General features: G+C 44.2%; 1 protein-coding gene across 3 annotated transcripts in view; it reads right to left on the bottom strand.

Annotated features, from left to right (window-relative positions):
* Positions 1–25,351, bottom strand: part of ACOT7 (acyl-CoA thioesterase 7) — a 107,193-nt gene extending 81,842 nt beyond the window's left edge. Inside the window, exons 1-2 of one of the 3 annotated variants that reach the window (XM_061601847.1) lie at positions 25,122–25,351; positions 20,355–20,402 (exon numbers count right to left, since the gene is read on the bottom strand). In XM_061601847.1, the coding sequence (XP_061457831.1) occupies positions 20,355–20,402; positions 25,122–25,144 (71 nt within the window). In that variant the 5' untranslated portion in view covers positions 25,145–25,351. Of the gene's footprint in view, positions 1–18,301; positions 18,483–20,354; positions 20,403–25,121 lie in introns of those variants that run through there. The other 2 variants (XM_061601848.1, XM_061601846.1) reach the window with 2 other exon arrangements.
* Between the last annotated feature and the right edge of the window lie 2,048 nt (positions 25,352–27,399).

Genomic DNA, 27,399 nt, shown 5'->3' with positions numbered 1-27,399 from the left:
CCTGTAAGGTAGTTTAAGAATGGGTCGCCATAGCAACCCTCCTGCCTAATGCAAAAGAGGAAGAAAGAAGCCCAAGGACCACGAGGGATAAGGGACAGGGATCTTCATGTCCTCATACCTGAATCTACCAGCCAAGGGAACAGAGGCATCCTTACTTACAGAACAAGGCAGGTCAGAACTAACCATGTCTTGTAGCGAGACATGCAAAATTTCCAGAAGTTTTGAAGCCATAGGGAAAAAAATGTTGGTTTTTGGGAGGAGGTTGGAAATTTTGGGAAAAATTGAAAAATATGCAAATACTTTTTTTAGTATCTTTACAGATTGAAAGTCACTTTTTAACTTTAGGAACCTAAAATGTATTATGTATAGCTCAGTTTGCTATTAAATTATCATGTTTGGTACATTAAAAGTACAGTTCATTCAAAAGTACTTACAAGTTCAATTTACTTTTTAAAATATTTGTTACAAATGGAGCAACAAACTCCTGAACTGTAAGGCACCTAGCATCTCTTTCGTTTTGCCAGTTTATGAGGGGCAGGCAAGAGATAATAAAAGCAGAAGAAACCATCAACATTATAGTAAAACAAAGAAATTATGTATTCTGAATATTATTGTGCCTCCCACAATCCTCCACACTGTCAAGCAGACATGAAGCGCTCAACGCCATAGAAAGATGGGGGGGGGGGAAAGCGGGGATAAAGACAATGAAAAATCAGTCTCATTTTCTCCGCTGTTGCTCTCAGTTTCTGCTTCTTCATATTTATTATGCACTTAGAAAAATCGAAGGTTTGCCCAGATTGAAACCAGCTTCTATACCCTTTTATATGTCATAGCCCAAAGATTTTCAATCCCCCAATTTTTCCAGTCCCCCCCCGAATCTTCACCTCTCTACCTGTAAGCATCTCTGCTGTTCTTCAGTCCAGCAGTCCTAACCTGTCCATGCAGGAAGACAAACTGACTGAATGCCACTTGCCTATAGCAGACCCCACTTCTGTGGGAAACCTGGTGCTAAATCGTTCATAAGCCCATCCACACATCACTCCTGAATGCCAACCCCAGCCTAACAATGGCAAATGGGTCTCGAGACAAAGGTTTTGGAAAGTGACTGGCAGGTAAGAACCTGGATATCTGCCCTGTGCTTTGGGAAAGGAGCCGGATGCCACCCCCTCCCACCCATCTCATACTGGAACATGCAGGGATCCAGGTAGGCTGGGGTGGGCGGAGGGGGTGACAGCAGAGGACAGACGGCAGGGAAGGAATTGTCAAGAAAATCCACTGACGTCAATCTCGAGGCTCCAACATGGTAGCCCCGCTGGGAATCCCTCCATGGAAAAGACCCAAACTTTAAAAAATGTTAGGCCATTGACAAAAATTGAGCAGCCTGTATTATTTGGACTGCAGACACTGGTGCCGTCTGGACATGGGAGCCCTCTTTCTGTGGGTTCACTCCATAAGCCTGCTGTGGCATTAAAAACCCTGCTATTGCATGGGCACAATTGTTCAACAGGATGATGAGAAAGGCAAGTTATTTTGTATAGACACCTGATCTTTTCTGAATATCCAAAAGGCCACATGGGCAGTGCCAGTCAGGACTGATCACTGGTCAACCAAGACCAGGAGCATCTACCAAGCAGAAAGGACATACACTATTGTAGAGCAGCTTTCCCCCAACCTGGTGCCCTCCAGATGCTTTGGCCTACGAGTCCTGTCAGCTCCAGCACTCTACAACTGTGCTGACTGGGACAGATGGGAGTTGTAGTCCAGAACATATGGAGGGCACCAGGTTGGAGAAGGCTGCTGCAGTGGTAGGTTTTTAAACACTGCCGCAGTGCTGCAAGATGAACTAGGGAAAACTGCTGCTGCTGTGAACATAAACACTGCAGGACCGTAAGCAGGTCTAAGGCCGCGGTTCAGCCCTCTGCAGGCGCAAACTGTCCACAGACTTAGCTGCCTCTACAAGAGAAAGAAGAGACACCCCCCCCCCAAAAAAATAAAACTTGAACCTCCCAGAATTTCACAAGGAGGACATTCCACAGATTGCTTAGAAAGGAAGGGTAGGTTTAAAATATTCTTAAAAAGAAAAAGAAAACATTGCTGCCACATTTACAACCAGGCAAAGCAGAAAGAGAAGAGAGGGACGAAAGAGTCTGGGTCCTCTCGCACTGGGAGATTGTTCTACCCAGAACAAAGCAAGGGAGAACTTTGCTCCTCTTATGACCCAACCCACACAAGCAGGAAGGAAGGCTCTTCAGAGGTGTGCCACCAGGAAATGACTAATTTCCTTCCCTCCAGAAAGCCTGCTCTCTAGGGCAAAAGGGACCTGCTCTGTTTCCACATGTTCCCTTGCCACACAAGGCTTTTTCAGAGTAGACCTACTGAAGTTATTGGGCTGAAGTAAGCCATGCCCATTAATTTCAACAGGTAGGACACACCCTAAGGGCTTGCTGGGGCAGGAGGAGAGAATGCAACAGATTCTAGACCAGGGATGCTGAATATTTTTCACCCTGAGGGCCACATTCCCTACAGGGCAGCCTTCCAGGGGCCGCTTGTACCAGTAGTAGGCAGGGTCAGAGGGTACAACTTTGTACAGTAGGCTACATTCCAGCTATGCACAAGTCAAAGGTACCTACATTTCCTGCCCCCATACGCACACACACCCCTCTCTCCAGCCTTCATCACAGTTCAAGGACACAATCTAGCCATGCAAAAGCAGTTTGAGGAGGGTGCGGATCAGGGCCAATGATGGGCATGGCTTGGGGAGAGGAAGTGTGCCCCGAAGAGGCAGCATGACTTGGGGAGAGCCCCAGGGCTGGGCAGAGGGACCTGGAGATCAGCATTTGGCTCCCACGCCTGAGGTCCAAAAAAGAGATATAAACAGATGTGCTCAGGGTAATCCAGCACCCCATGGCTTCCCTGCAGCCTCTGGTCCTCCCTACCGCCTTTTCCCTAGTGCAGCAAGAGGGGGAAAGAGCGTGGCAGCAAGAAGCGAGGCAGGGCTAAGTGGCATCATCAGGGGGAAAGTCACCACCTAGGACTGGCCGTGCCTTCAGGAGCCAGGGAGTGCCCCTTCCACACTATCTCCCTCTGCTCTGGGAAGGATTGGACTCTGATCAAGAAGCTGTTAAAACGTTGTGTTGTGAACCGAAGAAGTTAACATAGTATGATTCAAGTTAGCCTTTATTTCGTTCTAATAAATTTAGTGATTCAAATATACTTGCACAACAACCACATTCAACAACATTTTACCAGTCAACTGACTGGCTTCTTTTTTGGATAGTCTAAGGTCACATCTGCACCAGACATTTGAAGCACGTGTCTTCCCCCAAAGAATCCTGGGAACTGTGGTTTACCCCTCAGAGCTATACTTCCCAGTACCCTATACAAACTGCAGTTCCCAGGATTCTTTGGGGGAAGACATCTGTTTTAAATGAATGGTGTGGATGTGTCCTAACTAGGCCAGCCCTAACTGGGACATACCAGTCCTGGCAGACTGACGTTAGATCACACACACATGCCTCAGACTTTGAAGGAAGGAGAGGGGGGTCTCTATCTTTAGCTTGATTATAGAAAGCCCCTGTCCCCCAAGCAAACATGATTATCCACATGCTTCCAATTTAAATAAGTAAATTTGACACTCCAAGATCTATAGCCCATAGCCAACCCACCAACTTCCGAAGTTCACAGCAAGCAGTGCCTTCACTCATCTGGTTCCTCATCAGAGGTCCAAACTAGACACCTCTTTCCATTTACAAAAAAGCCAAGATAGGAATACTTGTCAAAATGCCACTTGATGAATGTACATCTAAGATGCAATTTCTAACTTGCAAGCCCAAAGCCAACTCAATACCCAACAGAACACAAGGCTCACTCCCATGTTAGCTTTAATCGCAAGATTCTCACACCTGAGCACTTACCTGTTGAGATTTGGGTTAAGCTGGAAGAGCTTTGCTCCCATACGTTTCAGCATGGCCGCCCTAAAAGCCATGACTGCTCAGGTTCAGAACAGGGTGCCCAAGTGAGGTCTGATGCCCTCACATATGGCTATTTTGCTCTTAAATGAGACAGTTTTCTGGAAATTTAGAAATGCGCTACACAAACATGACCAGAAGCCATCCATTTAGAGAATAAACAGATCTTGTGCTATTGACAGAACAGGCATGAAGAAAAGAATTCCTCTGAATCTAGACAACAACAGACTCTAAATGCAATCGTGAAAGAGACTGACCTCCCCCTAGAAAATAGGAGAGAAGGTTGACAATATGTCCGATCTCCCTGGTTCAAGAAACGCCTTTAGGAACAGAGGAAGCCGCCTTACACCGAGTCAGACCATTGGTCCATCAAGCTCAGTACTGTCTACACTGACTGGAAGTGGCCCTCTAAGATTTCAGGGAGGGAGTCACTCCCAGCCCTCTCTGGAGATTGAACCGGGGACCTTCTGCATGCAAAATAGATGCTCTACCATTGAACTACAGTCCTCCCCAAACAGTTTATATTCAGCATTTCTTCCAGTATGAAATTCATGGTGGTTTACACGAATCTCCTACCCAAACATTGACAAGACACAGACAGGCCTGCTTAGCTGCAACAGACAACCAGCACTTTAGGGTAGCTCTGAAGAAATTAATCTTCTAGAACAAATTGTTTAGCAAGAACGGGAAATTTTATGTACCTCCCTGAGAACTGCAACCAACTGCCCATTATAAGACCATTTACAGGATCTATTCAGCAGCTCTTTCATTAACGGCTTCAGCTAATGCTACCCACAGGTGGTTTGCAGCAGGTTTTGGAGTATCTTGCAAGTCAGTGCCAAGGAAAAGTGGGGGAGAAATCGCCTTGCCACAGAAAGGCTATTGCAGAGCTGGAAAAGCTTCAAAAAGGGCAACCAAAATGATCAAAGAGTTGGTGCAACTCCCCTATGAGGTTACATCATTTGGGGCTTTTTAGATTAGAGAGAAGGTAAGTAAGGAGGGGCATGATAGAGATGTGTAACATGATGCACGGCATGGAGAAAGTGGACAGAGAAAACAGTTTTCCATCTCTCATAACACTAGAACTTGTGGACATCCAATGAAAGTGTCGGGAGATTCAGGATTCACAAAATAAAGTACTTCCTCACACACTACATAGTTGAGCTACAGAATTTGCTCCTACAAGAGGTAGTGGTGGCAACCAACTTGAATGGCTCTTAAAAGCGTATAGCCAAATTCATGGAGGATAAGACTATCAATGGCTACTAACTATAACTACTACCATCACTCTCCCCTGTCAGAAGCGGTGTGCCTCTGCATACCAGCTGCTGGGTATCTCAAGTGGAGAGAGTGCTGTTGCACTCATGTCCTGCTTGTGGGGTTCCCACTGGGCATCTAATTGGCCGCTGTGAGAGCAGGACACTGATCTCGATGGCTCTTTGGCTCTTGTATTTGAAAATAGGGGATTAAAGTTTGACTCCTTCTGCGTGCCAAAACAGCCATACTAATCATGCAGATTGAAAAGAAAAGTGAAGTGTTGGTAGATAGCAAGTAGTGAGTGCAATGCCTACTCCTATAAGGAGTATTACGGAATGTGTTATGGAGAAAGGGTCAGACTATGGCAGGAGAAGGAATTAAAGAAAGGTGTGGGCTGGCCAGTTGACAGAGCGACAACAGGGAACCTGGAGCAAAAAATGTTGAAAGAGAGAAAATAGGATGTCAGGAACACAACCAAATAAAGCAGAGATTTTTATTAAGAGGAATGATATATCCACCTCGTGAAGGACATCTGAAACCAGAAGTTATTTGTTGTGTGTGTACGTGAGTTCATTCTCTGCACTGCTTTAAGTTAAGGCTATAATATGAATTAACATAGTAAATATAGAGCTAGCAAGTAAGGCCTGGAGAAAATGCCCACCAACATCAGTAATCACTGAGGACGTGGTTTTCTCCTCATTGCTGGCTTCACCCACATTAGATGATGACTTGTGGGGAGGTGTTTGGGGAGAGACATTTGAGATGGAAGCATTCTAGTTAAACATGCTCATGAAATTGTTAAATAAAAGCTCAAAGAGGAAAGTCATAAAAGCAGCACCGTAAACCTTTCTCAAGGGAGCCAAGTTTCACTGAACTAAATGGGACAGCTTAACTTCCAAACAGACTTGTGCAGAATTAGGTGGTCAGGAGCCACCTTGAACCCCAACATGAAGGTGCCCCCAACCAACATACCACTCTCTCCAGGGAGTTCAGGGGAGGAAGGGCTTTACCAACCCACCCCTTGGACGCTTCCTCCAGAGGGCAGTTCTCCATTACATGCATTCCTGCTGCCACTGGAAGGTGTCAAGCCCACTTCCCTGCTATGGAGCAGGTATGGACTTGGGCTTTCCCCTTCTCCCCCCCCCCATCTCCCTTAGCTGTCACCTCCTCAATATCCAATTGCCCTTTTCTTTGCCCTACATCTCCAGTTCATTTGTGTAAGCATTTTGCATGGAGGGTTGAGGGAGCGGGGCAGGGCTGACTAGCCAGTGACCCTTCACCTTCCACTGCAAGGGGTTGGACTTGATGATCTTATAGGCCCCTTCCAACTCTATGATTCTATGCCATGTTTACTTGCATGCTGGCCCTGCAAGGGCCTGGAGCAGCATCTCATTGCCACCCTGACAGCAAGACTCACCGCAGTGGAGGACCAGCAACAGCCTGCAAAAGGATGTATGAGCAGCCCTCTTTTTTGGGGGGTGGGGGGTGGATGTTTTGAAATGCTACGCACTTGTGTATACATCTGGGTAGCCAAGTGGGAAGAAATCCTTTCAAAATTATTTTTCCACAGAAAATGTTTCCATTTCTTAAGTTCATTAGTAACAAGGAATGGACGCCAATAGCAACTAAATTAGGCAAGCTGGGCAGTTTTCAAAATATTTAGCTTTGCTAAATTAGATGACTCTCAGGCATTAGAAAATTTTCCGATTTGCATAGCATTTCCCCCCCTGGAATGTGTTCCAGTTCAAACCTCATCAGCATGAGGAACACCCACTTTTGCTGTTGCATACGCCCAATTCAGAAATCACGCCAAACCAGTTAAAGAAGTTAACCATGGTTTAGAGAGTACCACTCTGCCTCCCCTCATAACTTCTCCTTCTTATCAATAATAATAATCACTAAGAGACTAGATGCACTACAGCAGGAATCACCAGGTGTTGCTTCTTGGTCTCTGGGGCATAAGCATGTCAGTCAATGCTACTATTTTGCACAAACCAAACCAGCTGCAAACAGGTGTGACTTGACTTTGGATTGGCACAAACCTAACAGTGCTGCATTCAGTATAGCTCTGCAGCAGCGCAGAAAGAGCAGAGTTTTAATTCAGAAGCCTTCCAAGGGGCCTCCTACGTGTCACCATGGACAGACTAGTGGCCTGCAATTCAATAAAGGTTGAGAGACGCCATCACCAGAGGCCTCGCAAGGTGACCTCGGTGGCTTAGGCAGCCCATCACCAAGTTCAACCGGTGCGCCACCTACGACTGTTCCTGGACAGGCATAGCCTTGTCACAGCAGACCACGCATTGGTAACAACACGAGACTACTGTAATGCGCTGCATGTGGGGTCACCCTTGCACATCTGGCTCAAAAGACAAGGCTAGTACAAAATGCAGTGCATAGTGGGACACCCAGTGTTACACATATTACACCAGTGTTGAAAGATCACCACTGATAGCTACTAAGCCAAGTTAAAGGTTTTGTTGTTGACTTGCGAACTCACTCTCTACAACAACCTTCACCGACCTGGTGCCTACAATTCTCATCAGCCTCAGCCATTTTGATGCTGAGGGACAATGAGAATTGTAGTTCAAAACAGCTAGAAGGGTGCCAGGTTGGTGAAGCTAGCAGCTACAAGGTCCAATGAAGGGAGGAAGGCATCTGCAAGAACATGCTAAACAGCAGAGTCTTTGCAAATGGTCACCATCCCCAACTCTGGAAGCTGCTGTAAAAGTCCAGAATCTGAATTGAGGAATAAATGCCATTTTCACATGCTATTTTAAAACATTTCTAGCCATGCTGGTGGCTTTGAGGGTTGGTGGGAAAAGAGGGAAGATGTGGAATAGAAGAATCCACAAACCCTACGATCAGCAGCTCCCCAGCTGGCGCTGGTTCCTGACAGAGCCTTTCCAGTGTTGACTCCCTGTTTATGGAATGCCCTGCCTGGTGAGGTGTCTCCAACATTGACTTTTAGGAGGAATCTGAAAACATTCCTGTTTACCCAGGCATTTGATGGCTGAAGGAGACTGTCCCTGGCAATCGAGATATCACTGCACAGAAAAATGTTTTTATATGCAATTGTTTTCAGAATGCTTTTATCGGCAGCCATTTTTAGAACGTTTTTGTTCTAGGACAAAAGAATTGTTTTTAAAATGCTTTTGTTGTTCTTAAATTGTTTTGTTTGCCACCTTGGGCTCCTTTGGAAGGGTGGGATATAAACTGAATAAACAAAAACTGCAAATAAGTAAACCATGACTGAGCTGTAGGATAGGAACAGCCTTGTCCTCCTGGCCTGTACATCCGGCACTTCCTCTGCTCCCAGGGGTTGCTCTTTGCTGAGGCCAAGGCAGCCAGAACCACCAGTGACACTAGTGAGGGGAGAGGACAGCTCCATCAAGCCCTCTCCAGTGAGGATCCCAACTGCCATCAAGGCCGAAGCCTGAGGAAAGAAGCATATAGAAGGAGTTGCCAGCCCATCCTCTTGGCCAAGACACTATTATGGGCTTTACTCCCAGATCAGTCCAGCCAGGGGTGTTTTTCCAGGAAGAGTCTACTATCCTTGCAGCCAGAATTTGTATAGACAACTGTATATATTCACTAATAGGCAAAAAACCTTGCGGTTTAAGAATGTGCCTATAGCCCACAGCTATTTCTATCAAACTTTAAAAAGCAGGAATGCACCAGGGGAGCAGGAGACCTGACCTCCTCTCTGAGTTATTGGACTGCCCTACAAATTGGTCAAAATGCAAACACCATTTGGGTTGGTCTTTCACAGTCCAATCCACTTGCTGTGTAGCTTGGAAGAATTTGGTAACGTGCCTCTGAGCATATGGTGAGCGGTGCCAACACCTGCAATCAGCCCAAATAATAGAAAGACGTGCTGTGCTGATCTTGTTTTAGCAGGGAGGAAGCAACATTATTAAGACAATTGATATAGTTCAGATGGTCACTTTGAATATGTCTGATTTCCTTTGCAATTTTAGTGAAGTTTCCTATAGAAAATAATTTTCTTTTGTTTCTATTTCTGTGAATATGTGAAGTACAGCAACACTTTGCAAAATTTACACTAAAAAAACTCCAAACATAATAATGGCACTGACTTCTGCAGAATAGTCTCCACTGGACCTCAGGAGTGTCTCAATTTGCACAAGATAAAACAGTGGGAGGTGAAATATATTCTAGCAAAATGGTAGGTGTGCTCTATGTTTTTAATTGACTCTCGTGGCTGCATAGTAACTGTGTTATGAGAACTAAAATTTTAAGAATTGATGCCTGAGCTTGCTTTTCCCCCTCTTCCATCCCACCCCTTATTCCTTGTGTGTCATTTGTTTTGAGATTATAAGCTTGAGTACACAGGGACTACTTATTTCTCTATGATGCACTAGAAGCCTTTTTGGCTAAAGGGCAGGGTATAAATGACTTAAATAAATAAAATCAGTATCATTATTTATGATAATTGCTAACACATCAGTTAACTTACAGGCAATAACTCATTTATTACAATCAGGGTGACAAAACGTACTTTAGCTACCGTGAAAATTTGGGGCCACACAAGGTCATGGGGCAACCTGTGCTTTTGAATATCTCACCTGATTTTAAATATTTCTAACATTTATAGGTTCCAAGCCTACACACACTTAGCTGGGAGTGAGTCCACTTCACTTCAGGGACTGACTTCTGAACAAAGAATATTTTATCCTTGCCTTCAACATTAGAGATGTATATTTTAGGACCACCCTGTAACCATAATTGGTTTTCAACTATTTTTAATGTTGTATTTTAAATTGTTGTGAACCGTCCCAAGACCTTAGAATAAAGGATGGGTAATAAATCAAGTTAACATCATCTTGAAAAATATTGTAATTTTTTATGAAGCTTGAAGTGGATTATTTTAATTTTGTTGGGCCACTGACATTTATTGATATAACATTTCTTTATTCATTGCCCACTCACTCCTTCTCTTAGTGACACTTTTCTGGGGACTCTCCTTTACCAGGAAGATGAATGCTTTTCGGTTTTACCTGTTGTTGCTTTTTAGAAATGTTAGGATTTTGTTAGCTTGACTTTTTGTAAATTGTATTGTTTTTATTTGTATTTGTTTTTTTCTATTTGTGTGTAAGCCACCTTGGGGGCCTTTTTGGCCAAAAGGCAGCTTAGAAATAAACCCTACCATAACATATAACATTTTATATACTCACTGACCGCCGGCTGATGTTTCTCTTTTCTATTTTTGGATTGCAGCAACCTCTCTTTAGATGGCAAATGTTGGGGTCAACGCATAATAACAAAAAAGGACCTATACAACCTTCAGTATTAGCAACTAGAAAGACATGGCATATAGTGGCCTGTCAATGACAATTTGACCCATATGTTCACCCAAAATTAACTTTATGGAGTAATCTAGATTTGAACATAAAGAGACAGCCTTTTTTATGGAAGAAATGAGTTGAATGTGAGATATATACACTAGAGCAGCTGATAAACTCTGATGGAGAAGTTTTGTCATTTCCTATTTTACAGCTTAAATATTAATTACTGATGACTATGGGATGGCAATATTTTCAATTACAGCATTTGCTAACATCTGTTTATGGCCCATCTGCTCTGAGCACTTTGACATTTCCTAAACTTGGAGGGAATTATTGAATCCCTAAACTCGTAACGTAGTTTATAAATGCTTAATGGATCTTTGTAAGGTAGATGTTCAGGAACAGAGGTCTGGAATAGATAATCAAAATAGAATAGTCTGGAATAGAGAATTATATTGTACAGCCTAAGCAATTGGGGGGGGGATTAGAATCTATACAGACTGTGGACGTAGACCTGAAATTGAGACTGATCTGGCAAAAATTAGTATTTCAAGCATACTGGACTACACAACGTTTGTATAGGAAGGCACTGTCCAATGCAGTTAGATGTTGCAGGAGAAATGCTGAAAATGCCTCACTGAGACACAATGTGGGCCATCCAGTGATATGTTCTTCCTGGCCTGAAGCTGTTATCCACATTAATTTGGTACTGGTGAAATCCTTGATATCTGCAGGTGCTCATGTATTTTTTAATCATATTCCTGTAGCATGGGGGATTTTGCAAGCCCTTGGGGTTGCTAAGAGACTTCTACTTCCAGCGTGAAAAGATAAATACCCATCGTCTACTATACAATGGACTAAAGACCTAACTGCCTTGGCTTCAATTGAACATATTCCATATAGATATCAATTTCACACGGCTACCTATTTGGACATCTGGAGGGCTTATAGTAACTCATATGTTTAACTTAAGATGTATGTACGACGTCCAAGCATTAGTAAACACATTCACATCAATGGCTTTAGGTGCATTGATTTCAGTAGCACTACTCAGAGGAGGACTTAGCTGGCCATCACCCATGGCATTCACAAAGGGTTGTATCCAACACTGGTCCTACTCAGAGTACACCTACTGAAAGTAAGTAACACAACTATAAGATCACTCATTTCAATGGGCCTACTCTGAGTAAAATTTAGTTGGCTACAACGCAAAGTTACCAACTAACAAATGTTTGCTCCAGCCTGTACACCTGCATTACCTGGCCTTTGATACCCAAGACATGTATTTTTAGGGCCCAGCCTATTTTGTGATTTTTGGTTGTTTTTTTTACTGTTTTTTAATGATGTATTTTAAAATTGTTCTAACCCACCTTGGGACCTTTGGGTGAAGGGCAAGTAATTAATGATGATGCACTCACATATGTCTTTGTTAGCCATCTGTGGCATAAGAATGACCTGAAAGGAAAGGAGGGACTCTGTTTTACTTTGCAAGAGCCCCATCACCTGGAAGCAAATCTGATTTACCAAAGGCCATCAGAAAAGTTGTTGTTCGCATATGGCTTTTTCTACATATGAGTAGCTTCACAGTCTTGATGTTTGCTGTCCTGGTTTTAAGAAACAACATCCACAACTGGAAAAATATTACAAACTCATGAACATCAAAATCCATCCTTAGAGGCCAGCAGCAAACATTTAGGTTCAAATCCAGTGCAGGGATAGATGAAGATGAAACATTTGTTGATGTCAGCACCACTAGCACCTGTTTTTTTCAAGCCACAACCATTTTGATTTTATGGATGTTTAACCAAGTGCCCACCCATCACACAGAAGCAGGTGTGGATTTGCTACCGAAGGTACACCTCAGCAAGGAGCTGTAGCTAGTCTTGGCTCTCCAATGAGTGTACCTGTTTGATATGTCTTTGTTGCATTCACACTCTCTTATTTACACAATTTGTAAGACAGCCCAAAACTGGAGTTCTCCGGGCGGCTTACGGGAATGAAAGTCTACATGCAGTGTGTGAAGCAGTCCTACGATAACAAGTGATGGGCTGCATTGGTACGCCGTGGTAATCCATAGTTGACTTCACTGCTGATGAAGTAGCTTGGAAAGGGATGCCAGAGGTAGAAAACACTGGATATGTTCAAGAATTGATACTTTTAAAACAAAACAAAAAAATCTGCACATGCACACTGGCTAGCCCACTCTTGAATGTCAACATTAAAATGCCAGCAGCACAAGGTAGATTGTTATGAATGCAATTCCCAAAGAACATTTTAAACTTAGTCTGCAAATGCACAAGGCTGGAAAAAAATCCAGTGAGTCAGCACAACAGAGCAGAGCAAATTTACAGAGAGAATCTTAGACCTCTCACTTAAGTGCCTTTGGTGTAAGCCCTGTCCCAGGAGTAAGCAGTTTATAAAATCTCATGGGTTTGCTGCAGCCTGGTTATACAGAATAATTATTGCTAACAAGACACCGAGGGAAGGCAAAACTGGAGCCATTTAGTGTTTCTTAGTTCCACATGTCACTGATCAGACCACAAATTTTACATTGAGAGGATACAAAAGTACATTGCTTTCCTTCCACTGACAATGGTTTGAATCCACTAGAAGAAACAGACCTTCCATTTTCCTAAGGCCTCAGGATGGGAGTAGAGAGGAACTAAACTACATCACACACCTGCAGCATTAACGCACAGATCAACATTCAAAGTTTGTTCAAGTTTGTTCAAGGGCTGGTTTGTAGAGGCACAAACAGGTGAGCATTCCAACAGAACACCACCCTGAGCAACACAAGTGATGCCTCCAGTGGGGGGGGGGAGAGAAATGAAATAATAAATCAAATTATCAGTGTAATGAAAACATTTGTACACTTCCCCTCCCAATCAAGGTTTCTCTAGCAATGTTGCCTAACCACATGTATAAAAACAAATTCACAGTGAAAGTTAACACAAATAAAATTGTGGATACAGTGAGAGCATTAAAACCCATAACCACTGAAAGCAAGTGAGAACAATGACGCCTTTCAGGGACTAGAAACCAAGCCCTATGAAAGAACTGGGCATGTTCAGCCTTGAGAAGAGAAGACTGAGGGGAGATATGATAGCATTCTTCAAGTACTTGAAAGGCTGCCACAAAGAGGAGGGCCTGGATCTCTTCTCGATCATCCCAGAGTGCAGGACACGGAATAATGGGCTCAAGTTACAGGAAGCCAGATTTCAGTTGAACATCAGGAAAAACTTCCTGTTAGAGCGGTACGACAATGAAACCAATGACCTAGGGAGGTGGTGGGCTCTCCAATCCTGGAGGCATCCAAGAGGCAGCTGGACAGCCACCTGTCGGGGATGCTTTAAGTTGGATTCCTGCATTGAGCAGGGGGTTGGACTCAATGGCTTTATAGGACCCTCCCAACTCCACGATTCTATGATCCCCTATCACCTGAAAACCATCAGCAAGGGCACAGGAAAAAGAGTAAGGGGGAGGGAGAAGAGGAATCTTAACAGAAACAAAGGCCCCATAATCCATTCCTTGTTTCTGTTAGGCCACCCACTACACCGCAGAACCACAAATGCGGAGAGGGCTGCTGTGCTCAGGTCCTGGTGTGGGCTTCCCGTGGGGGCAACCGATTGGCACTTTGAGAACAGGATGCTGGACTAGGCCTTTGGCCTGATCTAGGTGCAGGGCTCTGCTTATGATGAAGATCTAGTAACTGGGCAGGTGGTCTGCAAGTGCCCACTCTCCAGGACCTCTTTTATTTAGAGATTTGTAGATGAAAACCAACACGTTTGAATTTGGCCCAGAAACAGACTGAGCAGCCAGTGCAGTTCTTGAAGAACTGGCAAGATGTGATCCTCAGTACCAGTACTAGGTAACACCATTTTTGCTGCAATTTGAGCTAGCTGGAGTTTCCTGATAGTCTTCAGAGGCAGAGTACATTACGGCAACCTAATCTGCAGGTTATCAAGGTGTGCATAACTGAGGCTAAGTTCCTTTTCCAACAAAGAGATGTAGTAGACACATCCACTGAACCTAATAAGGGGCTGCAAGCCATAGAAGGTGCCTGAGCATCTATCCACAAGGCTGGATCTAATAGCAGTCCCAAACTGTACATGTGCTCTGTTAGTGGGCATGCAACACATACATGAGCAAGGCAAATTCCTCCCCCTTGGCCACTTATATTCTCCACGAGCAATACCTTCATCTTATGAGGACTGAACTTCACTTTATTAGCTCTCATCCAGCACATTTGGATAACGGGAGCTACACTGAACCTGGAGACAATGGTGTTGAAACTGCATGTGCTATATACCACTGATTAATGGCTTTTCCCCCACAGTGCATCACATCGGAAACTGCTCAGGACATTGCCACCACACCTGAAAGAGGGAAGAACGGATAGAATTGTCTCTCATCATGTTAGAGGCATTTAATCCCAAATCTCTCCCATCAATTTCTTGTCAATTTTAAACAGCATAAAGCTTAAAATATTGGAACTGAGAAGTCAGCCCCAAGGGTTGACTATATAATATTTTTGTTTTATCAGAGGCTAAGAGACTGAGTTTTAACTTGTACATAAGTATACACAGTTTTTCCTTCAGTGAGGCACCAATCCTCTTCTGGCAAAAACTTGAGCCACATTCCCCTGTCTTGCTTACTTAATACATGAGGGGCAAGGAGTGAACATCTGTAACGTTCCAGCATGCAAATAAAAAAAGCTATGTTAGTTCATGGTTGCAAATTCAAAAAGCAATTTAAGACTACCATTTCATATTATTCATAGGCTAAGAGTCCCCTTCATCATATGAAGTAAAATTTGTCACATAATAAGATTTAAGGTGCCACAAGGCTCTGCTTTTAAAATATATATATATCCCAGCATCGATTACACACTTCCTGCCACCTCAAGCAGAATCTCCACTTGTCTAGGAACACTGGTCAATTCACTTTCTGAAACTGATTTAAACTGCTCTAGATATTATTATTATCCATTATTATTTATTGCATTTATATACCGCCCCATTGCCGAAGCTTTCTGGGCGGTTTACAGCATATATGTGAAAACGCATCTGCCCATTTATCAAGCATATCCCCCCCAACACACACAAATCACATATCAGCACAGAACACACTTTATAAATTAATGCTGACGTTCACATTGTACACTCTACTATAAGAAGATCTCTCTCCCCACCCCCCACAATATTTGCTTATTGCATTCTGTAGGTAAAACATGAAATAGACTGATGGCACAATACATGACATATTACAGCCTTAAAGGAACCTGTGGCCCTGCAGATGTTGCTGGATTCCAACTCCCATCTGTCCCAATCAGCATGGACAACGGCTGTCAGGGTTGATGACGATGCAAGCTTGAGCCCAACAACACCTGGAGGACTATCAATCTCCCAGTCCTGGATAAGGGGCAGCATTCTGGTAGCAATGAGGAATTGCCTGCAGGGAAGTGGTGGTGGAGGGACAGAGTTTCTCCACCCTTCCTCTGAACCCACCACAGGAACCCAGCAGGCTGCTACGCTGCATTCCTCTCCCACAAACCGCCAGCAGGTGAACGTTTTTTTGTTTTTGCAGGCTACTAACTTTTTAAAGCCAATTTACAAGGCTAACACATTACGGCAAATACTACCTTAGAAGTCCACGGCAACTGTCAGCATTCATTGCTACCACTCCTATATGTCCACACAGTGACAAAATATTTTGCTATTTTCAGACATTCACAAAATTGATCTGGGATTGTCAGCCCTCATAGTCCTCTCCCCATTTCACAGACAATACCCTTGCCTCCAATTTGATCTCCACAGTGTCCTTCTCATCCCCCAGTGACAGGGGCAGAAAACAGGCAGGCAGATGAAGGCACATCCTCTAAACCAGGGGTCACCAACCGTCACCCACAGACACCAAACACACTCTCAAAATTTGAAATGTGCCCTCTGGTCCAAAAAGTTTGGCAACTGCTATATTAACCAATGAGGGAAGTCACACCTGGGATTGGTGAGTTTTTTTGGATACCAGGCAATAGGAACCCCCAGAGTCCTAAAGAGCTGCTGTTTCCCCTTCTCCTTTAGTGCACTTTTCCTGCTTCTGCCTTTTTTCTTAGAATCTCCATAGTTTGCCCTGCCTTTTCCCTAGCAACCAGGATGCATCATTCCTGTGCTGGGTTTGCCTGAGATCAGATAATGCATACAAGTTATTTTCTGCAAATACTACTATACAATAAGTGGGTTAATGTTAAAAAATCCCCCCCCAAGGCAAAAGTGTAAATTTTGCAAAGAGGCTTAGGTTTTGCAGGTGATAAAGACCAGGGACTCATTAAGAATCCACTGTATAGTTAATGTACAGTGGTGTACATTTCTACTCAGAAGTAAGTCTTTGTGTTCAGTGGGGCTTACTTCCAAGTAAGTTGGGACAGGATGGCAGCCTAGGCTTTGATTTAGAGTTTGCCCTGGGGAAAAAGTGTTCTTGTGCTGTATGGCACAAAAAAATTCAACAGGTCAAGCCTTTTCTAGTATTGAAACATAATTATAGGAAAAGCTTCACCAGTTCTCCCCTCTAATTTTGTATTATGCCATACCCCCCATAGCAGCCATTTTGAGACTCGTGCCCCCAGAACTCTCTTAAACGTGCCTCCAATCCAAAAAACGCATCTCCTACACTAAACAGTTGCATCTCTGAGACAAGAGGACGTCTGGGCACAAGAGTGCCACTTACCTCACTACTTCAAATCCACAACCATCTAGCAGGGCCCACTGTTCAAGAAGCAGGACTTTGTCCAGCAGGGCACCACTGTTATGGAGTGCCCCCCCAAGGGGACCCCCCAAACTTCCCTGCAGTGCTGGAACTTCAGATGGAAAGAAGGTAAGGCCTGCACCTGGTTCAGGCCAAAAGGACCGCCCAGTCCGGAATGGTCTCATACAGGAGCCAACCGATGCCCCAATGGGAAGACCCCAGGAGGACACGAGCACAAGAGCACTCTCTTCTCCCAAGAGCCGACATCCAGAGTCATATTGTGACCAACAAAGCCAAGAGCCGCAGCCAATATGGCTAGTAGTCACTGATACCCTTTCTCGCCTCCAAAAATGCCCTCCAACTTGGTGGCCCCATATCTGCCTTGTGAGGGCTTTTGGGGTGAAGTGACACGGGATGAACTTCTCCTGGCTCAATGGCTCCTACTGCTTTTGGTGGTGGTTATGGGGGCGGGAGATGTTCTCTATTTAGCTCATCTTCACCTGTTATGTCATCATTTTGCTAGGCAGCATTTGTGGCATCACCTGACCAAAAAAAACAGTGGGATGTACATAGCACCCTCAGGCCTTCTGCATATGCCCAGGAGCCCTCCTTCCCTCCCCCTGCCCTCTGCACATGCACAGGATCCCTCCTTCCCTCCCCCCCAGGCCCTCTGCACATGTCCAGGGGCCCTCTTTCCCTCAGGCCCTCTTTCCCTCCCCCCCTCTGCACATCCCCTAGGCCCTTTTGCCCTTCCCCACCCTCTGACCTTCTGCATATGTCCAGCGGCCCTCTTGCTCTCTCCCCCCCTCAGACCCTCTGCACACGCCCAGAGGCTCTCTTTCCCTCCCCCAGGCCCTCTGCACATGCCCAGGGGCCCTCTTGCCCTTCCCCCACTCAGACCCTCCGCACATGCCCAGGGGCCCTCTATATCTTCATCTACATCTTCCACAGCCAAGCGAGGGCCTCCGCGCCTTCCTGAGTGACTGCCAAGGCGAGCCCGGAGGCTTCTGGCGAAGGGCGCGGCGGCGGCACCTGCTGATCTGGATGGCAGCCGGGCCAAAGGACGGCGACGCGGGGGCGGCCTGAACGCCGGCGAGGCCCCGTGAAGACTGCATAGCGAGGAAGGGCTGCGACGCGGGATCGAACAGGAAACACCGGTCGACCGCCTCAGCCGCTGACTCTTGACTCACTGACAGCCTGACGGAAGAGGGCGTGGCCTCTCGCGCAAGCCGCGCCCTCCGCCGCCGCCATTGGCTCTCCGCCCGGGCTTCTCTCCCCTCCTCTTCGCCCGTCCTCCCACCAACGCACTCCCCATTGGCCAACTCTCTCTTCTCAAGCCGAGCCTCGATTCAAACCGGCGGACGAACCCCGCCTCCCCGCCCACGTGACACCAACAAACCTCCGTCACAAACAGAGATTGCGCAAGAGGAAGGGTGGGTGATAGCCACAGCCGCTTCCGGCTCCGAAAGGAACACGCGGGGCAAAGCGTTGCCAAGCGACCGAGGCGCCGTGGAGGTGCGTAAGGCTAGAGCGTCTCCCCAAAACAAGCATTTTATGTTATGGGGGGGCATTGATCTGCGTATTATATACATATTATATATATGTATATACGTATTATATACAGTAACTATCGTCGGAAGTGAAAGCACAGCAATAACGGGGTTATCATCAACATCAAAATTTGTTACTTACATTTTTTCATATGTTCTCATAATTATTACGTGTGCACATCTAATTCATATATTTTAAATGGCAGCTTTATTTTATACTTTTTAAAAAAAAGAATCACTTTGGGTAGCTTAAATTTAAATATTATTTATTATTTTTGTAATTAAATTTATATCCCACCCTTCCTCCAACTAGGAGCCCAGGGTGGCATACAAGCACTTTGAAACATCATAAAAACAGAGTTTAAAATATATTAAAACAAAACATCTTTAAAAACATCTTTTTTAAAATAAAAACCTCTTAAAAAGCAATTCCAACACAGATGCAGACTGGGATAAATACTTTAATCACAAACCATAATAATCAACAACATCTTTATGGGGGTAGCCCCTTAAAACTCCCAAACTGCTCAGTGAGAATCCAGTTTCCAGAAGGGAAGCCCCATGTTACTCTGACGTAGCACAAACCGTCAAGAGTCTGGCGGCATCTTAAAAGGACAGGCTGCAATCCAATTCATGCTTACTTGGGAGTCCATTCATTCATTGGCGATCACTCGTGGCCGAGTAAGATTGTCTTCCAGGGTAAAGTCTTTAATGGTGGGTCCATAAGTGACTGTGGAGGCCAATTCTGGAGGACATTGGTTTCCAGATGAAAGATGGCCACGATGAGGATTTGTTTGACATGCCTTCCGCTTAGCTCGTTTGTCCCTTTCACCCTGTACTTGTGCTTCTTCAAAGTCCATTGTAGCCTAACAGTTTCTTTAAGGCAGAAACTGTCATGGACTACAATTCACTTCATCAGATGCATGGAACATGATCCTCACTTGTCAGGCTGACATAGCTGTAAGGGGTGGGTGGGATGGAAAGGCTGGTGTTCATGGAATCCAGTAAGAGCTCAAAATGTGAGGGAAATGACCTTTCACGGCAGCACAATAATACTTATGGTGATAACACAATCATATTTCCATTGTTGAATAAATTAACACCTGTAGTGGGACAGGAAATTGCTGTATCCATTCCAGACCCGCATGAACTGTTTCATACCTTACACTTCAGCAGTTTTCACACTACAGAAAGCTTAATATCTTTTTTGGGAAAACCAAAAACCAGAGAAGGGGGATGCAATGGGATTGAATTTAATATCCCAGGAAAGGGCCAGAGCCTTGAACAGGAACCCTCCATACTGCCTCCATGTTGCAGAAATCACTAGTCAACATGATTAAAGCCACTAACAGACTTTATCCTCCATGAATACATCTAATACCCTTTCAGTGTCATCTAAGTTAATAGATATCACCACTGCTTGGAGTAGTCCAGAAGCAGCCATGAGACCAGCAAGAGGTTGGCAACAGAAACATCCCCCCCTCGGTAGCAGAGTTAGCTGGCACAGTGGATTGAGAGAGTGTGTATGACTTTACCTGCAGGAAGCAGACTTCTGCTTTACTACAATCACTGAGGCTTCAGACCTGGTGGTGAAATAAGAAAAGTTTACAGTATTGAAAGAAATACATGGTTGATAATAAAGAGATACTAATTCTAGCTAAGGAGATAACCATGGTGGTGCAAAGATCAGGCATGGTCTTTGTCCTCATACTACAAGTGAGACAGAGAGAAACAGAGAGCCGTCAGGCTTAGGGCGGTATATAAATGAAATAAAATAAAATAAAAATAAATAAAAACAAAAGCAAAGATGTCTCCTCTCTTTGAGGGATGGAGAAGGAGTTGGAAGGTGTGATCAGGGACCCTAAGAGTACAGGAAGAAAGATTAGCAGATGAACAGAGAACAGGTACAGCCTAGCACCCTGGAGGTCTCCTCTTTATCTTCCTTCAGTCATGTAAACTAGCCCAGTTCAACTTGCATTCCCACAATTTCAACACCCCCATTCAACATAGACCCTTCTTCCTGAGGAGATCCCTGCCGATAAATCCTTCTGACAACTGAATGAGCACTCCTACTCCAGCACTTCTGCCTTCACTTTAGTGGTCTGCAGGGACGGCACAATGTGAGTCAATGCAGCGATCATGATGCAGTCAAAGAGAACGTTGGGAGGAGCAGGCAGATGAGAATAGCTACTTCAGGCTGCCGTAACACTGGAATGGCTCCGTCACCTCTTCTTCTGAGAACTTCAGCAAGTTCCATCATGTGTTGTGTGAAGAATAGCCCCCCCCCATGGAGAGTTTTTTGGGGGTGTACTCTTTAAAGTTGACAGTGAGGACATTGAACTTGTCAAGGATTATCAATACCTCAGCACAGTCATTAACCAAAATGGAGACAATAGTCAAGAAATCAGAAGAAGGCTAGGACTGGGGAGGGCAGCTATGAGAGAACTAGAAAAGGTCCTCAAATGCAAAGATGTATCACTGAACACCAAAGTCAGGATCATTCAGACCATGGTATTTCCGATCTCTATGTATGGATGTGAAAGTTGGACAGTGAAAAAAGTGGATAAGAGAAAAATCAACTCCTTTGAAATGTGGTGCTGGAGGAGAGCTTTGGGCATACCATGGACTGCGAAAAAGACAAATAATTGGGTGTTAGAACAAATTAAACCAGAAGTGTCACTAAAAGGTAAAATGATGAAACTCAGGTTCTCATACTTTGGACACATCATGAGAAGACATGATTCACTAGAGAAGACAATAATGCTGGGAAAAACAGAAGGGAGTAGAAAAAGAGGAAGGCCAAAGAAGAGATGGTTTGATTCCATCAAGGAGGGCACAGACCGGAATGCACAAGATCTGAACAGGGTGGTTCATGACAGATGCTCTTGGAGGTCACTGATTCATAGAGTCACCATAAGTTGTAATCGACTTGAAGGCACATAACACAACAACAAAATAGCAATTCTCTAAGTTCTTCATCAAGGTTGCAGCACCTCATCTTCTTGTAGCAAATCCCAGAGGGAATCAATCCATCTCTTGTTTGACCTTCCTCTTTTTCTGCTCCCCTCTGCCATAGAAACAAAAATAACAAACAACATTCGCAAAATTTTGAAATAAACATAAGTTAGGACATTCAGGATACTCCTTCTAAAAGGGGATTTTTGGAATGTCCCAGTGGAATCTCACTCAGTGTTGCAGCAGGTGAAAATCCTTCAGGTTTTCCAAAGGTTCATCCCCTCCCATCTCACCGCAAAATAAACTGCTGGTTACTACTTACAAGTTCTGAACACGGTGGTTTATAACAGATGCTATCGGAGGTCTCTGATTCATGGGGTCCCTGTAAGTCATGATTAACTTGAAGGCACATAACAACAGACTTTTGGAGCTGAATCAATTATTTAATGCCTCAAATGAGTTCGGGGGGGGGGAGTTCCCAGTGTACCTTTTATTCTTTATTTTTTTAAAAAATGTTTTGCTGCAAAGTGTATTTTATTTATTTATTATTTGATTTCTCTCCCGCCCTTCCTCCTAGCAGGAGCCCAGGGTGGCAAACAAAAGCACTAAAAACACTTTAAAATGTCATAAAAACAGACTTTAAAATATATTAAAACGAAACATCTTTAAAAACATTTTTTTAAAAAAAGCTTCCAAGACATCTTTTTTTAAAAAAAGTTAAGAACATATTGGTTTTTTTAAAAAGTTATCTAAGATTGGCAGCCTGATTCAAAACACATTCTCTTGGAAGTAAATCCCACATTCCTAAGCATGCGTAGAGTATCGCCTTAATGGCATGTGGTGGATGGCTATCTATTAGAGGGGTTGAAGCAAAATCCGTTACGGAGGCATGCAAGTGCAAGTAACTAAGTGAAGTTCATGGTTGCTGCAAGAGCTAAATCCACCGAGAGTGACCACATGCAAAGGCACCCCTGAGCAGGAGAGAGAATCTCAACCAGCACAGCAGTTCAGAATACGGCACATGACAAGCTGCACCTCAGTAGCTTATCTTCCCCAGTTTGGAAAGGATTGCTATTTTGGTTTAAGATGAGGTGCAAAAGCATAATTGTCTGTTAGTACAGTACCAGCATTCAAAGACAGTATGTTCCATCTCACAAATGCAGTGTGTGAAATAGACAGTGCACACTGCCATGGTTCTTTAGTCTTCATGCACATGCAGTTGGACCCACATGAACTAGAGACCAGGTGCATCCACTCCTATGCCACTCAGAAGTGTAACTTCTGGTGAAGACCACATTCCCTCATGGGGAACCTTCTGGGGGCCACATGCCAGTAGTGGGTATGGACAGAGGGAAAAAGTAGGTGGACCAATGGATGTGCCCCTCGCTTTTGTATAGGGGGCTACAATACAGCCATGCAAAGCCAGATATTTGTACCCCCAGCCCCCATATCTCTGTATCCCCCATCCAGACAAGCAAGGGACATTATCACAGTTTAACGATATAGCCCAGCTAGGCAAAAACATTTGAGGCTGGATACAAAGGCCTGGAGGGCCACATTCAGCTCTCCTCCCCAAGCTTTACATTCCCCACCCCCAATGGTGGCTGGTGTCTCCATGTCAGTGGGGCAGTAGAATCCACTCCAGGTTTTAGTCTGAATGTTCAAGGAGCTGTCCAAGGTGCTGGAGCACCCTATCCTAGAGACTCTGAGGAGAGACTTAAGCCCTGAGGAATAACAATTCTAGCTACTTACACTAACAACATCTTAACAAGGCAAAAACAAAGACCAAATTGGAACCAGTGATTTAGCAAGCACAGGGACTGGCAAACTGGGACTGCTGTTGAAAGTAGAGGGGCAACTAGAGTGCGTGCAATGGAGCAAGCACTACTATTGCCCCAGCAGATCTTCCAAGCCAAAAGCTGTGGCAATGCAAGGGAGAGAAAACTCCATGCAGAGCTGAACCTACCCTTAATAATGCACTGGATCTCACAGTGAGTCACATATTAAGCTGCGCATTGGCTGGCACCCCCAGGCACCTTGAGCCAATCTGTGTGGTTGCTGTGGCACAGTTACTCCCAAGGACGTGTGCACAGGATTGCAGTCTGGGCCAATGGTATTCACTGCCTTGAGGATTTCATATTTAAGTAAGTGGGGTTAGATACATCTTGCCAGCTCTTCATAATACTGTTAAGGGTATAGAGAGAGAAGTTTTTCTCCCTCTCATAATACTGGACCCACTGAAAGTGCTTGGCAGTACAGTCAGGACATGCAGAAGGAAGTATTTCACACAACACAGAATTAACTTATGGAATTCACTGCCACAAGATATGGTAATGGTGAACAGAACAATGTATTTATTCATGGATGCAACTATCAATGGCTGTTTGGTGGAGGGCCATAACTCAGCTTTGGGAGCAGAAGTTCCCAGTATCTACAGCAGCCTTCCCCAACTAGTGGGCCTCCAGATGTTGTTGGACCACAGCTCCCATCAGCCTCAGCCAGCTTTGCCAATGGTCAGGAAAGATGGAAATTGTGGTCCAACAACATATGGAGGCACACTGGTTGGGAAAGGCTGATCTACAGGCTGTTGTCCTGCATCTTTCACCTATGACTGTTTTGATTCTTTGCAGAATTAGGAGCTCTTCTTTTGCATGCAAAAAATAAGAGGAATTTCCTTCCTGCTTTCACCAAAATTAATTTTACACTGAGTTAAATAAAGCTGTAAGAAAATTGTGAATTTACTCAGTTAAGGTATTATTAGATATAAAATGGGAGTCAATATATTTTTGCAAGATTCGTTATAGTGAAACTCAAACTCAGTTTGATATGCAATACAAAGCAGTAGGATCTACCAAATTAGATATAGAATAGCTTGGAAGCTGCTTTGAAGAATGTTAGTATAACTTAATACTGTTTAAGTTCTTAAATTAGCTTTATACATTTCCTTTTACAAAAAAAAACAGATTTAATAGTGAACAAAGGCAGACAAATAATACTCTTTTTATTACATTTATACCTGCCTTTCTTCCATCAAGGAACCCACGTCAGCATACATGTGGTTCCCAGGTGTCTCCCATAAAGGCACTGACCACTGACCAGACCCAGTCCTGCTTAGCTTCAGATCATACCCATGGACCATCCACCAATTGCACTTATGTCATCCATACAAATTACATCAAGAGTCTAATTGATAGGTGAGATATAGTTTAGCCCCCAAAGCTTAACTACAATGGCAAAAAAATCAAGCCAATAAATGAGGTAGAATCCAAATGGACAAAGAAGCTTGGAACCTTGAGAAGACCTATGCTCTTGCAAGGCACATTTAAGAACACAGAAAACTTCCTTACCACATGCTAGACCATTGGTCCATCCAGCTCAGTGTTCTTCAACATGGGTGGCTCCTTGTGGCCCTGCAGATGTTGTTGGGCTCCGCCTTCAGTCAACATGGCCCATAGTCAGATGTTGCCTATACTGACTGGTCACGGTTCTCCAGAGTTTCAGACAGGGGTCCCTCCCAGCCTACCTAGAGCTGCCAGGGATTGAATCTGGAACCTTCTGCATGCAATGCATGTGCTGTACCACTGACTTATAACCCTTCCCTCAAGACATAAGAACACAGAAAGCTGCCTTATATTGAGTAGGACCATTGGTTCATCTGGCTCAGGTGTGGAGGACCTTGGGCCCATCAGATGTTGCTGAGCTACAACTTCCAGGCTTGCTGGGGCTGATGGGAGTTGTAGTTCAGCAACATCTGGAGGGCCAAAGGCTCACATCTCCTGATCCTAGCTCAATATTGTCTACCTCCAATACTGACATTTGGCCAGTTGCTACAAGGTGGGGCAGATTACAGGGCAGCAAATCTGTCAGTTTATTATTTTCAGTTTCTCAGTTTTCCAATCTTAACTTCAATTCACATTTTCACATCAGCCAGTGTGATGTAGTGGTTAGAGAGTGTTGGACTATGACCTGGGAGACCAGGGTTCAAATCCCCACACAGCCATAAAGCTCACTGGGTGACCTTGGGCCAGTCACTGCCTCTCGGCCTCAGAGGAAGGCAATGGTAAACCACCTCTGAATACCACTTACCACGAAAACCATATTCATAGGGTTGCCATAAGTTTTGACTTGACTTGAAGGCAGTCCATTTCCATTTTGCATTTTTTTAAACAAAAAGTCTTTACAAACATCCACCAGCTTTTTAGTGCACATTTAGGAAAAATGCATTTTTGCAAGCAATTCTGCCTAATACAATGCATTTTTGTGTGTACCTTTCCCTAATATATGCATCCCACTTTCCCCTAATATACACATATTTCAGTTCATGTATTATTTTGGAAAGTTTGAATTAGGTAGGGCAGCATTAAAATGCAAGGTAAACCAAATTACCCCTCCATCCCTAGTGAAGATTCAACCATAGGCCTGCTCTGGAGCAGTACCTCCCAGTTCTTTGCCTTCAATTTCGCTCAGTAGAGGTAAATTGGTTGCAAGGTCACACAATGAGATTAAGCCTTGTTGGCTATAAGAGGGCTTGGAGTTATTGCACTCCTATCAGGATCCACTAGAGGGCAGGCAAGGCCAAAACAAACAAAGTAGCCCTTCTTCAACTCCAGTGACAGGGATGTTCCATGTTAAGAGCTCTGAGCTTCCAGTCTACTTATGCTCAGGGGCAATGCCTAAGTATTTGAAAGATCAGAGTCAACAGACACATATTTGCATAAAATGTGAAGATACTAATTCATGTGCATGTGGAAATTTAAAAATAAGTACTAGAATTTACATCTCACAGAAGGCAAGCCCTACCAAATGACCCCAACCCACATCTCCCAAATCAGTTTTTAATTTACTAATTACTCCCTGTGGCAGCTGCTGCCAATTGGACCCAACGGGGCTCCTAGGAGATATTGTGGACACTTCAACATTGCCGTTTTACAAACAGTTAGCACTATGTAGCTCAACTGAACAGTGTCTCACTTTGGTTCAGAAAGGATCTGTACGCTCACAGTTGTTTGTCTGCTGGGAGAAAAGAGCTGTGAGCCTCAGAAATAAGATTCATGACTCAATACATCTAACCAATCGCCATAAAAGGAGGCTTAATTAAAGGTGTTAGGTTATGACACCCGACCAGAAGGCTATTTCTGAATAGGAAATTGCTGGGGGTTGGGATGAATTTATCGTGGAGGAACATCAATGGCTTTATTGCAGAGCTGGAAAGTTTCCTTCCTTTTATATTCAGATTGTTTGTGTTTCCTGTATTATTATTAAAAAGGACTTCCCTATCTTGTATGTTAAAGAAAGGAATGAATCCTCATGCCTTCTGGGAGAAGGTTGTTTGCTCTTAGGGTAAATGACAAAATAGGAATATACATAGGAAGCTGCCTTCCATCGAGTCAAACCATTGAGCCATCTAGCTCAGTATTGTCTACACTGACTGGCAGCAGCTCTCCAGTGATTCAGATGGGACATTCCCATCCCTACCTGGAGATGCCGGGGGCTGAATCTGGGGTCTTCTCCATGCAAAGCTGATTGTCTAATACTGTGCTATAGAAATCCCTGAACTTGGGATGTAGGAGTTTTCTACTATAGTTAAAAGGAGGTTTGGGTGGTCTCCCTTTAGAAATGCTGCTT

The sequence above is a fragment of the Rhineura floridana genome, chromosome 18 (genome assembly GCF_030035675.1).
Source record: "Rhineura floridana isolate rRhiFlo1 chromosome 18, rRhiFlo1.hap2, whole genome shotgun sequence".
NCBI classification, from domain to species: domain Eukaryota; kingdom Metazoa; phylum Chordata; class Lepidosauria; order Squamata; family Rhineuridae; genus Rhineura; species Rhineura floridana.
This window is presented reverse-complemented; position numbering and strand designations above follow the sequence as displayed.